This window comes from Varanus komodoensis, unplaced genomic scaffold (assembly GCF_004798865.1).
Source record: "Varanus komodoensis strain SLA01 unplaced genomic scaffold, ASM479886v1 scaffold1, whole genome shotgun sequence".
NCBI lineage: Eukaryota > Metazoa > Chordata > Lepidosauria > Squamata > Varanidae > Varanus > Varanus komodoensis.
In genome coordinates, this window is record NW_025335268.1 from 25188814 (window position 1) to 25204132 (window position 15319).

Here is a 15319-nt window from a genome sequence, read left to right on the forward strand (position 1 = left end):
CACTTCTGGTCCCAGAAATAAGTAATTTGGAAGAAAATCTGCAGTCAAGGTTGGCCCAAGATATTTCACTGTCTGAGGCAATTAAGAAGCCTGCCTTCCCATGCCAAGAGTGAAAGCTGATTGAACTTGTGTCAGGGTACAGGGTGCCCAGAAGGCAGGGCTGCCATAAAATGCAGGCACAGGTAGGTACTTGCCAAGGGCCCATATCCTTGAAGGGGCCAACCAGCAAGAGCTTCCTGCCTCTTGATCTGGAGGAAAAGTAGATGCCTCTGTCTACTTGCTCACTGGTTTTCTGCCTGTCCAGCAAGCAAGTGGTGGCAAGGATGCAGAAAAGGATGGGTAAGCAAGAACAGCTGGGGACAATGGTGCTGAGAAGGTAGACTCACCAAGGGAAGGGGGCCCACTGCAGGTGCTTTGCCAAGAGATCCTCAAAACCCTGGAACCAGTATTGGTGGCACAGAACATGTGCACACATAGCTCTTATCGGATCTGGGCTGCTCTAGTGACCAGAACCAGAACAACCATGACAGTATTCACAGGATTGGTCCCAGGCCCCACTGGAGCTCTCAGGCCCTTCATGAAGGCCAGCTGGGAGCCCTGGGGAAAGAGCTATATAACAGCAGGCTTTTCCCTTCAGAACTAACCTCAGCAAAACAGGTGCTATTAGCACTTGCTGCACCTTGTTCCTGCTATCTATCCTGCCTTGCTGTGCTGCCTGAGCAGGGCAGATTTTCCTGCTAGCTGAGGTATCCCTATTTGCCATACTGCCTGCATTCTGCCTACATCTGGTCATGCATCTTGCTGTGCCAGGTACTCTGCTGGGCCATGTACCTGCATCTCTGGTTGGATTCCTGTTCTTGACCCTTGGGGTGATCATGTCCATGTCCTTGTTCTGGCCCGATACATAAATCTGGTTCCTGACCCTGGCCTGGTCTGTAACTGTAACTTGGACTTCACCACTGGACTTTGGACTCTGTCTTGCCTCAGGTTCTGTTGCCCTGGTCCCGGTGTCTTTGTCTTGTCTCTGGACACCCACATCTCAGCCCTGGACCCTACCAGCTGTGTCCTGGAATGCCCTTCTAGCATTTGCTCACAACTTTGCCTGGTCCCTCCCTCCTGCCTGCCCAATCATGTTAGTAGAGAAGCACATTTGTACATGCAGAGTCTGTTGGACTGCATGGCCTCAGTAAGCTCCTCTGTTTCTCTGGTGAAGGGCTTTTCTGTGATGTACTGGGGGAAAATAACTTGGTGAGATGACCACCAGCCCATGTCAATAACAGGCAAGTATTCCCATCCTCCTGAGGGCACTAACTTATGAAGATAGGAACAGCTTGGGAGCTAAGGGGGAACAGCTAGGGTCAGGTTTATTTTATTTTATTTTATTTTATTTTATTTTATTTTATTTTATTTAGAGTATTAGGTTGAGGAGGAAACTGCCACTGGAAGCAGCCCTTCACTCTGGCTGATAGAACTGGCTCTGGTCCAACTCAGATCTGCTGATCTATGAGTAACTGCAGCAGCAACAGAGGAAGTCCAGCTTGTATCATGGGTTGCCTTGCATCACACTTAAAATTGAGGGAAAATACAAGATTAAAATCTCTGCATATGGGGAAGATGGTTAACTAGAGGTCTGGTCAGTCTGGAAACCTACCACCCTCATAGTTTCTGATGTGTGCGGTCTCTTTAGTTACATAGAATGAAGGAAAATAATTTAACATCTGCTCAGGAACATTTCAATCTATACTTACTTTGCACTGTTGATTGTTCAGCCTTGGTATTGAAAACAGATGCCAAACAGATCGTTGGTAATTGAGCCTAATCTAGCTTCCAAATTCACTCTTGCATGACCTTTGCAAAGGTCACTGGTGTAGCAAGCAAGCTTTGGGCAACACTCTGATGACTACAATGAATTGGATCTCAAAGGGACTGTGGTCTGTACTTGGAGAAATTAAGGGGTTAAGAATTAGATTAGATGTAGGAACATTTGAATTTAAAATTATAAAATCAACCAACATGGGAGAGGCCAAATCCAGTTGGGAGTGCAAAGTGCATTGGGGTGGAAGATCTCACTTTGCTCCTTCCTGATGTGATGCTGAAAAATGCTGTGCTGCTAATAATAATGCAAAGAAGGGTACAAGGGGGAAGCAAATAGCAGGTTCCCCTAGAACTGAGCAGAGGTGGACAGAAAGTAGATCTCCAGATATTTCGGGATTCATTTCCCAGCATTCCTGAATATTTGCATGCTCTTCTGGGTGCTGAAGTCCAAAATGTCTGATAGTGTATGTTCTGCCCACCCTTAGATCAGGGAAATTCACTGGTTCTTCCTATCTTTTTGAGCCCTACTGGTTGGATGTGATTAAGCGCTGTATATAAAAGCTTCCACTCACCTCCTCCTCGGAGCCTCCTATATTTGGTTCCTGGTACTGGTAAGAAAATGTCATGGCAAACAGAGCAAGTTATTCTGTTCATGAGATGAGACAGATTCAGGCTCTGTATTGCTTGTATTTCAGGACCATAAAAAAATTATTTCTTCATTTTCTCAGCTATTCCACTGCATAACTTTCATGGTAGGAAAACCACAGCACTTATTTCAAAGCACAATAGCCTAATGTGTGCTTTTAAAAGTACCAAATCTCTCTAGAAAAGATGTTAATGTATTATTACTTTTTAAAACTAAATATATTAAAATATGGCCCAACAAATAATAGTTGCATTTCTTCTTATTCACAGCAGGAAATGTGTTTCTTACCTGTATTTAAGTAATTCTGGTGAGTATTTTGATTTAGCTTTGAAAATCACCTGTAACAAAATGAGACACATATTACACTTACAATGAACAATATAAACATAGCTGGCACTCTCCTGTATTGTTATTATTTTGACAAATTGATATTATTTAAGGCAAGTCATTGGGCCACATACAAGGGGGGGACCCAAAAAAATCTGGAATTTATTTATAAAAAATCATGTATCTCTTTTTACATGTTCAAACTTCAGTCACCTTCAAAGTACTCTCCGTTTGATACAATACACCTATCGAGACTTTTCTCCACTGCTCAAAACAGGTTTTGAACTCATCGATTTTGATGCCTTCTAGTGTGTCTGCTGTTTTTCTTCCCCACCTCTTCCATATCAGCAAAACATTTACCTTTGAGGACATTTTTCATCCGGGGAAACAAAAAGAAGTCATGCGGGGCAAGATCAGGTAAATAGGAAGCGTGGGACAAAGGGTCATACCGTTTTTGTTCAAAAACTGCTGCATACTCAGCTGAACAAAATTTCACCACCACACATTGTTCATGTAAATCAGTCATCACAAAATAGGCAAATGCATTGAAAGAGTCTCAACCCCCCACCCCGCAACTCACTGAAGCTGAATGCAGCCTCTCTCAACAACCCAGCTGGGTACACTGATGCAGGTGGGCTCCTAGAACACTCATCCAGTGGGGGAAGCCTGCACTACAAGGGGTCCACCCTCCAGAAGATAATTCCTGTTTTTTGGGTCTCCCCTAGTATATTAGTGTTATTGGACTTAATTCGCATTTAAAGTAAAATCACTGCATTGCTTCTGGGGTCCCTTTTTACTGCTGATTTGCAAAAATGAATAAATAAACGTGCATTATCCCACTTTTTACTTATTTACAACATGTACAAACTATACCACATCAAAACAGAATCCAGAGCAGTAAACAATGAAAAGATCAAAGAGCTGTTTAATCTTTAAATTAAAGATGTGTTGGTGACATAAGGGTACGTGAGGGGGTGGTCACACGGAGGTGGGTAGAGACCTGTTCTCCCTTGCAGAGGAGGGCAGAACGCGGTCCAATGGAGCAAAGCTCGGGGAACCAAGATGCCAGGAAGCACTTCCTGACAGTTAGGACCCCAAGGGTATAGAATGGGCTTCCATGGGAGGTGGTTGAGGCCCCATTGGTGAGGATGTTCAAAGATAGGCTAGCCATGCACATGGTGGGCATGTTGTGAGCAGAGCCGGCTGGAGCCAGGGGTCAGACTGGATGGCCCGGGAGGCCCCTTCTGACTCTCTCTGTTTCTATGTTTCTATGTTAAACGACATCAAAACAAATTTGGACTTCCCACTGAATGTCCAAGGATTTGCAACAATTCTGTGTTATAAAGGTGCAATTTACAATTTCAATTAAATAAAACCAGGGAAACTGCAGGCACCAAACACCTATCAATGGTCTTGGGGCAGAAAAAAATCCATTGGTCTGCTACCTGAACAATAAAACCACTGTGCTGACAGCCCACCCCTAGGCATGCCACAACTGAGGTACCACCACTCAAAATTCCTTATAGCTAGATGTCACCCACCTTCTCGGTGAAGTTGAGGGCCACACCTAGAGCAGGACCTCTGACAGATGGTCCACACAAAACAAGTCAGAGTCTAGGCTGAATTCACGCTATGACTGAATCATGGACTGTTGTGTAAACACAACTGTGCTTACAGAACATTCATTTCTTTATCATAAACATTCCCCACAAAACCACCTTTGGTTTGCCATTCAATTGCAAACTGTGGGCAATTTGTAGTTAATGCACCATGCTTTGTTAGTACAATTGGGTTCACACAAGAACCCACACTCAACCCTTATTCTGGGTTGTTGTGTTGTGTGAAGCAGGTCACAGGGTAGCTACTTACAGACTACCATAATAAAGGAAATGCATAATTCAAAAGAGGACAAAAGAGGTCAAAGATTTACATTAAATATGTGTATTTTAGTTTAAATTTGTAGGTGCAAGTTTAGCAAGTTTTAATACTAATTTAATTAGAACTCCACTACATCCCACCACAGTGGGATGTACTGTGACTGCTTACTGTGCATGGGTAGCTTCAAAGCCCCTGTTCTCCCTTCTTAAGGTTCTTAAACTTTAATCCAGACTTGGATTGGACAGCCCTCAGAATAGAGGACTGTCCTGTGTATCCAGACCCCAACCCATAAACAGCTCTAAATGTCTTCTTCAATGCCCATGTAACATATAAACAAGTCAACCAAACATATTCAGGTTAACTATCAGGCTGCTGGAGGTTCCAACCCATTTGTAAGGGTAGCCCCACACACAACACTTTGCAAGATGCTAACCTGGAGATCACAAAAACAGGGATAATTCTAGCAAGACTATTATTGTGTCTGAGAGGCCACAGCTAGTGTAATGTGCTTCATGCTATGGCACAGTAAGAGAACCCATGTTTTTTATTTTCTTAGGTTTTCTGCCATCTTATGGTAGAACGGAGAAATACTTCTGTCTGAAATACCTGAAAGCAACTGCCAGTCACTGTAGCCCAGTGGAAGGGAACATGGGACTCTCCAGCGGTTGCTGGGCTGCTGCTCAGTGACAGTATTAGCTGTTACTGACATAGCTCAAGGTGAGAGATGATGGGAGCTGCCATCTTGCCATTATTTACCGTCTTTGTGTGGACACTACTGAGCTACGTCAACCAACTGAGAATAAAGCAGCTTGCTATGTGTTATTTGGGTACCTATCGTAAGCAACAGGTTGCACGGCACATCCACACCATGAACTTGCTCCTTAAGGGGAATGTGACCCTGTCTCAAACAGACTGAAGCGCACACACCAAAGCCACTGAACCACCAATTAACACTGTCAGATGCAAACACATGCAAAGAGCTCAAGGACATGTACCCATAGATCAGGGGTCTCAAACTGAACTTACCTGGGGGCCGCTGGAAGTAGAGTCTGGGTGAGGCTGAGCCGCATCAAGTATTCCACCACCGCGGGGGTGGGGGGCCGCTCATCCCGCGGCTGGCCTGGGCGCCACCGGCACTTTGAAGGCTGCAGGTCCCCTCCCCTGTGCCCCACCCATCCTGGCAATTGGCCCATGGGCTGCATGTTTGAGACCCCTGCCATAGATGCCTTCCTCCTCCCATGTCCTGTTGCCTAGAAGCTTATCTTGGTGCAGGGCAGAGGAAGGCAAAGGTGGAGTGGACTCCTCAACCTTTCCCCTAGGAAGACTTAAGACTAGTGATTCTCAATGGAAAACAAATGGTCTGTCGGAGGTAGACTTGGCCTCCTTCCTATGCCCTTACATTGGGCAAGAGGCACAGCTCACAGGACTCCCTTTGAGCACGGTCTCTCGAATTTGTGAGAATAAGTGCCTGAGTCATTGTGACACCATGACTTCCACCATGTTTGGATTTAACGTATTTATTTGGGATGGCAAGATAGTTCCATTGTTCAGCTGCCTGGGAATACTTCCTGATATATAATTTTAGTCAGCTTGGCTGCAGTCTTTGTTTTCTTTGTCACATTGCTTCAACTTTTTGTGATTAAAAAAATGGTGACAGAGTGGATTAGCCTTATTTACATTGAACCTTATGGGGAAATCTGACTTGGCTCATGACCAATTTGGGTCACGACCAGAGTCATGGAATGGATTAAGTTTGTGAGCCAAGGTACCACTGTATATGAAACTACAAATCATTTTTTCTGTAGACACCTCCTACACAGACACACAAAGCTTGCAGTCTGTCTGATATATACACATTCAGAGTAAGCTATGAAATAGAATCTGGAAAATCTTAACAAACTTGAGTTTTGCTGAATCACCTATGCTTTGTAAGAAGTGAAGTTTAACTTTTTTAACTGTGTGTAAACTGCAAAAGTTTGCACTGGTATGCTTAAACTGCTGCAGTTACTCTCAATGTGTCTCCACTGTATACATATGGTGGAAAAGATGCGAGTAAAAGGAAGATTAACTACTAAATAGTTAAGTGTTCAGCATAAAGTAAAAGTGATATCTACTGGACTTTACAGACAGCATCCATTTGTATTGTTACATACGAGTTGTCCTAGAAAAAACACTTGTTCTGAATAAAGGTCTTCAAATCTGGAGTGGGTAATTTGGATCCTCTAAGTGATCTGGCCTACAGTCCTAGACAGCAAAGCCAGTTGTGACAGCTGATATAAGTGTTAGACTAAACTTCTGAAAGGCCACAAGTTGGCCATCTGAAGAATACTGGCAAATTCCTCATTTTTCTTCTAATCTAAAAATATCCTGTTCCACTTCCTCCTAGCATTTTCCTTACGTATAATATGTTCCAGGCCTCTCGTTCATATTTGTTGCTGTTCTCTGAAACTTGTTTATTTGGTTTCCACCCTTGTAAAAATGTGATGATCAAGCTAGAGTTAGTAGTCTAATAAATGCCTAACCATGCTGCATAAAGGAAAGTTTTTGCTGCTTTGTTAAAAGAACACAAGTAGACAGTTCCACATAAAAGCTCAGAAGGTTGTTCAAGCCAAAATTAAAAGCAGAATATGCAGTCACACAAAGTAGTTTAAATCTGCTTTGCACAAACAAATTAACAAAGGGCACAATTCTATGCACACTTACATAGAAAATGGTCCTACAATTTCCAGTATCCCCCTTTAGCCTGACTGACTACAGATTGCTAAAACCTGTAGGACTTTTTTGGTCTAAACATACATAAGATTGCATCTTAAGACTTAAACATTTTTCAGCTTCTTCAAACAAATTATTTCTTCTGGACATCAAAGACTATTCTGACTATGGTAAAGCAAGATAATAAGAACAGTATAGGCAGAATCCACACTATTTTTTCTTATATTAGCATTCTTATGCATTTTTATTATACAAGTTCTTTGTGAGGGCAAGGACTGAAAAACCAAAAATTAAATTACTATTATAAAGGAGTCTGTCTGCAAACACCTTAGAAACAATGCAGTGATTACTAGAAGCCAACATGGATTTCTCAAGAACAAATCCTGCCAGACTAATCTGATTTCATTTTTTGATAGGGTAACCTTCCTGGTAGACCGTGAGAATGCTATGGACACAATATATCTTGACTTCAGCAAACCTTTTGACAAAATGCCCTATGTCACAAAACTGGGTGGGATAGCTAATACTCTGGAAGACAAGAAGAAGATTCAAGGTGAAGATTCAAGGTGATCTTGATAGGTTGGATAGTTGGGCCAAAAACAACAGAATGAAATTCAATAGCAACAAATGCCAAGTTCAGCACTCAGGAAAAGGAAAACAAATGCATTGTTACAAGATGTGGAATACAAACAAAAAGGATCTTGGAATTGTTGTAGATCACAAGTTGATTATTAGTCAAAAATAAGTATGATGTGTGGGCAAAGGCAAATTCTATTCTGTGCTATGTTAATAGAAGTGTCACTTCCAAATCCTGTGAAGTACTAGTTCCCTTGTACTTAGCACTGGTTAGGCCCCATTGTGAGTACTGTGTCCAGTTCTGGGCACCAGAGTTCAAGAAAGATACAGACAAGCCAGGAAGGGTTCACAGGAGGGCAACAAGGATGATCCAGGGACTTGTAACAATGTCCTATGAGGACACATTGAGAGAACTGGGCACGTTCAGCCTTGAGAAGAGAAGACTGACGGGTGATTTGACAGCACTCTACAAAGAAGAGTTGCAATAACAGAGAAGCCTTTTTCCTTATCATTTCCCCCTTCACTTCATTTGGGTAGAACTCACATAGAAGGGCATCCACAGATCTTAAGGATCCTAGTAGGGATATATGGAAACAGGTGTTCCTTCAGCTATCCCAACCCCAAGACATTTGGAGCTTTATATTTTCATGTAAGTACAGCCAATGCAGCTGGCAGAGGATTGAGATTTAGCTAATAGCAAGGGTACAAATGCAAGTACACCCTTGTGGAAGTGAAGCAAAAGTTTACAGTGCAATCACAAATCAAATTATTGTATGCTCCTAAAAACATGATATTTCATCAATAAGCAGACATGGAACAGAAGACATCTGACAGTCCATGACACATGGATGGAACTAATTTAACAAAATACATAAATTGTACACAGGTGCCAAAAGGAGCTATGCAAGAATATTTTACAGAATGCAATGAGTGCCTTCAGTGTTCCAGTTATTCTGGATTTTAGTTCATTTTGTGGCTTTTCTAGGGAGGATGGAGTGGTCACATAAGCCCATTACTGAGCTGCATAAACATCTTTGGTTGTACCACTGATGTCTATGGCAGCTCCCATTTTTGCTCCTGGTGAAACAATTATCTGTATGAACCTATCTAGAAAGGGTTATGGCTCAGTCTACTCCTTTTAGTCTCTAGGTGTTTCTTCCTTCTTCCTCCAACCATTTCATTCCACTGATCCCACACCTAGCTATTTTTCCCAAAGTGGCTTCATTCCATTTCTACTTTCATCCAATTATTTCCCCCTTAGCTTATCAAATATCCTGTATCATTGAATTATCATTGGATTGCTTGCTGAGATTCCACTCTCTCCTTAAGTTGTTTCTTAAGGTTTTTCAGATACCTTGTCTCTGCTGATTGCTCCCTCATGTGGGGGCAGTAGACTTGGTTACATTTGCACAAGCCCAGAAAACCTGGAATTATTATTAGAAGGATCAAGTTAGAATATTACTCTTGATTTTCTTAAGACTGCACAAGTTGCTTTTACTTTATTCATCATCATCATCATCATCATCATCATTATTTTTGCCTAGGCAGGCAAGGTAGACATATCTTTCCAATCATAGAAAAAATACTGAACAAAAGCTACAAGTATGGGTCTGTTATTGATTGTTTGAAGGTACTTGCATACATGAGACATACAATAATTCTTGCTTCAGTTGATTTACAGCAGGGATGAGGGCAAAAATCAGTTTTGGAGAAGCTCTCAGGGACCACATTCCACTGGTGGGTACTGCTGAAAGCAAACGGAGGAAGGTGGAAGATAAAGGGTTTCATCAAAATACAAAAAACCACCTGCGTATCGTGGCTTAAAACTATTACTGTGAGTAACTACACCTTCAAAGACCCATCAAATGCTTTCGGAATGGGAAAAAATGTAAAAATGCTGGGATGCCACCAAATAATAAGTAGCTGCAGGAAAGGAGGAGGCAGGGTAGGGTTTCTAAGGAACTCTTCAGGGCCAGAATGGGACCCTGGGTCAGCCAGATTTCCCCACAGGGCTGAGGTTCCCCAGCCTTGATTTATAGTCTGAATGTAATGCCAACATTGACCAGAATATTCACTGCCATTACAAATGTCTCTTTCTCTTCTGACATGACAATGATATGCGTAGAAGTAGACAATGAAGGAAAGCAGAAGGAAGGCAAAGAAGTCTTTGGTTTCCTAGCCAAGCCAAAAGGAAAAAAAACCCTCAACTCTGAACAGAAAACAAAAAAACCTGTTTTCTTCATAAGAAACTATTGTCAGGGACCTGTTCCTATAAGGGTACTCTCCACTCTGCCTCCAGGCCCAATTTCAGTGTGCTACGGGCAGACAAGAAAAAATAACCCATGCAGTGTTGCATGTGATCCTGCATTGCATTGAAACACCACAATTAGCCTGCCAGCACAAGGATGGCATGCCTATTAGTGGATTCCTGGCATGGATGCATAACAACTGAGGTTGCCATGATCAGTTCCACAAGATGCCATGTTCACTTCCATGTGACTTAGTGCTTCTTGCCCATCCACATCATGATTAAATCAAGCCATGTTGTGATGGTAGTTCTTTATATCCAGGGGAGGCTAAACCAAAGCTGTTGAATTATTTTCAGTGTTTGGATCAGATGTCTGCCCCTGCAAACCAAACTAGTGGGTTGGATGTTGTGGAGGGTTCACCAGCTCCAACCTTGTCCAACCTTGTCTAGGTTCAGGGGCAGGGAAATACAGCCCTCCAGATTTCTGCTCCCATCATCCCTCCGCATTGCATACACTGAATAAGGCTGTTGGGAGTTGCAGTCCAACATTTGAAGAGCCACACTTTGCACACCCTTGCTCTGGTTAAGACACAGATATTTCTAAAATCACAGGAAGACAGAAGGTATTGTATGTGTAGTTTGAGAAATGTGCGCCTACTCCACGAATTCATGCCCTATTTTCAGCCTCTTGCAGGAGTGCTCTTGCAACTTAGGATAGGTGGAACTGCACATTGTGCAACAAATATGACTTTCCCCAACCTGCAGTCTGATGTGTTTTCACACAATAATGTGGTGGTTGGGCAGGGGAGAACTGGCAGGCAGGAGCAGATGTTCAGCTAAGAATGTAACTAGAGTCATTGCTGGATCACGCCAAAGACCTGCTAGTCCAGCATTCTGTTCACACAGTGGCCAAGCAGCCGCTTGCGGGAAGCCACCAAGGGGGACAGGAAGGCAACCTTTCCCTTCCGATAACTCCCAAAACAAAAATTAACCTAGCTGGGCAGAAAAACCATGGAGGAAGGGAAGGGAGAAAGGGCTAAACAACCTTTTCCTTGCTTGACAATTGTCTCCTGCAAATGCTCCTTATCATTTAACTGCAAAGCTAGAAGAACATTTGTTCTCAAGCATTTGCTTAAATATTCCTAAACAATTGTTAGTTTCCCCTGGCATAATACCAATGGCTTTCCTGAACTGTGTCTTTTGTCATGTTAATGAGTATTATGAACTTTTTCTTTACTACTTTTACACTTTACCTTATACTTTTGCTAGCAATTAATAACTTTTTCACATGGGTTTTATGCACAGTGAAGCATAACAAGCCTTCCTTTCTTCTTTTTCTGTTTGGGTGAAAGTTGCCTCCAGAAGAGTTTTCTCTTCTACCATTTCACACTTGCCTTTGCAGGTCCGATTTGGCAACGTAGGCATGGTGTTTAATGGGGCATTCTGTGACAATTATATGCTGATTTATAAACAGAACTTGTCACCTCCTGATTATCTTCTGACTAGGGAGGGAAGGAACGTATATATGTTTACACAGAAATCAAGTATTACTGTACCCAGGTTAATTCCTCTTAAGAGCATAGGATTGCTGCCTGTGTATGACTTATTACTATGGCTTTGGGAATTATACTATATTCTTTCCTCTAGCTCTCCCATACTAGAGACATTCAAAAAGAAACTGGGCAGCCATCTGAGTGGGATGGTGTAAATTGGTATCCTGCAACAGCACAGTGTTGGACCCAATGGCTTTCATAGCTCCTTCCAAGTCTACTATTCTATGAGTCTATATTGCTCAAATCTTGTTTTATCTTTCTTTACATACAAGCTTTGCCACAACTACATGTTAAATTTCGTTTGCTTCTTTTGCAAATCTCTTTCAGTTACAATAGCCTCTATATCTTATGTGTACATAACAAAAACTTCCATATTTTCTAATAAAGTAGTCTTTAAATGTGCAAATTATCACTGTTATGCGTGCAATGAGGTCCAAGCTACAATCTTCTGCACAATTTACTTGAGAGTAAGGCCCACTGGGAGGTCCTTTGAAGTAAACATGCACAGGAGCAGAATACCACAGCCTCCAGAAACTTCTTACAGAAGCATAATTTTAAAAACCAGCAAAATGCTGCACAACTATACCCTAATATAACAATGCAATGGTTAGTCTGGCCACATTCTTTAAAGTGTTAATGAAAGCGTTTCCGTTTAGGTTTGCAGACAAACGAACTTAGTGAAGACTCATTTGTTGCTACCAATCTGGTGCACTGATCAAATTATTTAACAGTATCATGCTGAGGCTTTCTGCATTTAAAGCTCTTTCATACCTTTCTTCTCAATGTTTCTTACAACAACCCTGCAAAATAGGCCAGAAAGCAGCTCTGCCTGAGAGGGCAGTGGCTTGCCTAAACTCACCTAGCAAGTTCCTTGCCAGCTGACAATGGAGCTCAACTCCAAGACTCTCTGCTTCCATTCTTAACCCCTACCCGACCCCAGCTTTCAGGATGTATGTGCAGGATTTTTCCTGCACATGCTCTTACATCAAGTTTCACTGGATGGCAGTAATGAAATCAGAAAGTCCACCATACAATCCTGTATTCCAAATTTTACTCTGATTCAACCTGGTCAAAGAAACAACTCTTGCATCAGAAATAATGAACATACAGTGTTGCTTGTCTTTATGCAAAGCCAATCTGTGGAGGTGGGAGTTGTGAAACCTTATTTACACTGTCGATCAAATTAGTTTCACTATCTTTTTGAGCACCAGGACTGACATATACCATGTCTAATATATCCTCCACGTTTCCAATTAAATGCTTGATGCTATTGACACTCACTCACTGAAATTTACTAGAGAAGATAACTTTAACAATTAGGGTTGGGATCTTCTACATGCAGCGCTTGCTATTTCATCCCAAACTCGAGCTCAGGTATGCTAAACCGTGCATCTCTTTCAGAGACACAGAGCCAGCAGTCGGCTCCTTAAACTTTCTGCCAAAAAAGAAAGTCACTCTCCCGTCAACCCAAATGTAGAAATGGGCGTTCCTTACCTGAGTGAAGTAAAGATTCATCAGGGTCAGTGTGAAAAACTGGAGACACACTGGAAAGCAATAAAGGAGCCAGAAGGCAAAGGGTCTGAGAGAGTTTGCGGTGACCACGTCCTTGAAGTAAAATGAAAAAAGCACGGCCCGAAGAGAAGCCCAGAGCAGGCACAGAAATAAAAAAACGGTCTGGTAACTAAACCTCTTGTGCCGGTGGTGAAGGACCAGCCAGAGCTGAATGTAGATGAACAAGAACAGGAGGGAATAAAAGACAGTGTAGGCAATCGTCAGACCCAGCCTCACGTACGGAAGCACGGCTGGAGCCAGCGTGGATGGAAAGGTGTCGTTTTCTGCCGAGCCCCATTCCAGGGTCTCCATCGGAGCGTCGGATTACCCAGGCGGAGTGCGCTGGTCAGCCCTGCCCGCTGCTGCCGCGGTCGCCGCCTCCTCCGCCTCTCATTTTCTGCAGCAGAGGAACCAAGGAAAAGAAAACAAGCCGTACTTCCTCTTGGGCTGCCTCGGTGACGGCTTGCAGCACATGATCGGCAGCCAGAGTGAGTCAGCAGGGCCGCCTCCGTCAGCAGTTGGCAAGGGACGCCTCAGAAAAAGCTGCCCCCTTTCTGCCCTCGCGTGTGCGTGTGGGTGCGCGCCCGCGCTCGAGTTCCTCGGCCCGTGTCCTTTGCAACAGTCCGTGCCCCTGTGTCCGGACAAGATTTCTTCTGAGGCACCATCGTCTGGACTTGAAACTTCTAAAAGGCCCGAAGAAAGAAGTGTAAAACAAATCACGCGAGTGGACGATCCTAAATTTCCTTTATTCAAGCCTCGCGTCATCTGCACGAACACACGTACACAGTGCCACACAGACACACTAAGCGTTCAAAATGCAATGCTGGATTACGGTTGCCTTTTAGCAAAATTGGACCTTTTAGCGGCATCAGTTCATACAGCAATGTGGGAGCAAAAGGGCAAATCAGCACTTGACCCGCTCTTAAGGCATCCTAAAGAGCCTTCGAGGGTGCGCCCCGTCTAGTGGATTGTCTCGTACTTGAACAAGGAAAATTCAAAATACAGAACCGAGGTCTGGGCATAGAAGAAGTGGTGGGGAAAGAGTGAAATTCAATGTGGCCATTCCCTGAAGTGTTTCCAACCTCCATCTTTGCATAGTCTTTCCCAGCAAGTAAAAGAGCAATATCGAGCATGGAATGATTGATGTTCCTTCACACTATGCTTCCAGTTTTCAGTGCCTCTAGTGAGCTGTGGGGAGGCACCACGACAAGAAGGCGGATGGTGGATGGTTTACCGAACAGATGACAAATTGGGTGTTAGCAGAAAAAAAGCAGATGTATCTCCTAATGCCATATGCAAGTTTAGGGAGGGACAGAGAATATCTGATAAAATTTAGGTTGCTAACTCAAGATTTCTCTAGTCAGATTGATGGCTCCTTTTAACACTCTAGTCTGTAAGATGTATTTGCTTGTTTATTAGTAATCCTTGTATACTGCTCAATACAATTATATCTCTAAGCAGCTTACATACAAAATATTAAAAACCACATATTTAATGATAAAGAGAATATTTGCCATTTCTGGCTGAGCTATCCAAAGGACTCTAATTGCTGGTACAACATTTTTTTATAAATAACAAGAACTACAGAAGAAAAAATGGAATGCAAACTATTCTCAATCCTTTAATACTTAATAATATTAAGTATTGATGCTGTGAACCACCCAGAGTTTGGCTATTTGGTGGAACAGAAACAATGATACTGAACTAGCTAGTGTAGAGGTGAGAGTAATTAGAAGTTTCTCCTGCCTGGTGCCCCCTAGGTGGTTTGGAATGCAACTCCCATCATTTCCAGTAAGCATAGTTAGTTTCTGGCTGGGAGTGATGAGAGTTGCAGTCTAACAGCTCTGAAAGACACCAAGTTCAGTAAGGCTGGATTTCAGTGTTGGGTTGACATTAATGTCTCTATGAGCATAATATATCTGTGTGCAGGGGAGAGTTCTCTAGATGCATGCTAGAATACAAACCTAAGTCTTGAAATGAAAATGGGCGAATTAGCAGTCCTGTAAGGATCCT

General features: G+C 42.8%; 1 protein-coding gene across 3 annotated transcripts in view; it reads right to left on the reverse strand.

Moving 5' to 3' along the window:
- GPR137B (G protein-coupled receptor 137B) overlaps positions 1 to 13747 on the reverse strand; it is a 32262-nt gene extending 18515 nt beyond the window's left edge. For 2 of the 3 annotated variants that reach the window (XM_044419973.1, XM_044419966.1), the window contains exons 1-2: positions 13250 to 13747; positions 2750 to 2799 (exon numbers count right to left, since the gene is read on the reverse strand). In XM_044419973.1, the coding sequence (XP_044275908.1) occupies positions 2750 to 2799; positions 13250 to 13618 (419 nt within the window). In that variant the 5' untranslated portion in view covers positions 13619 to 13747. The remainder of the gene's footprint in view (positions 1 to 2749; positions 2800 to 13249) is intronic. The other variant, XM_044419981.1, reaches the window with a different exon arrangement.
- Between the last annotated feature and the right edge of the window lie 1572 nt (positions 13748 to 15319).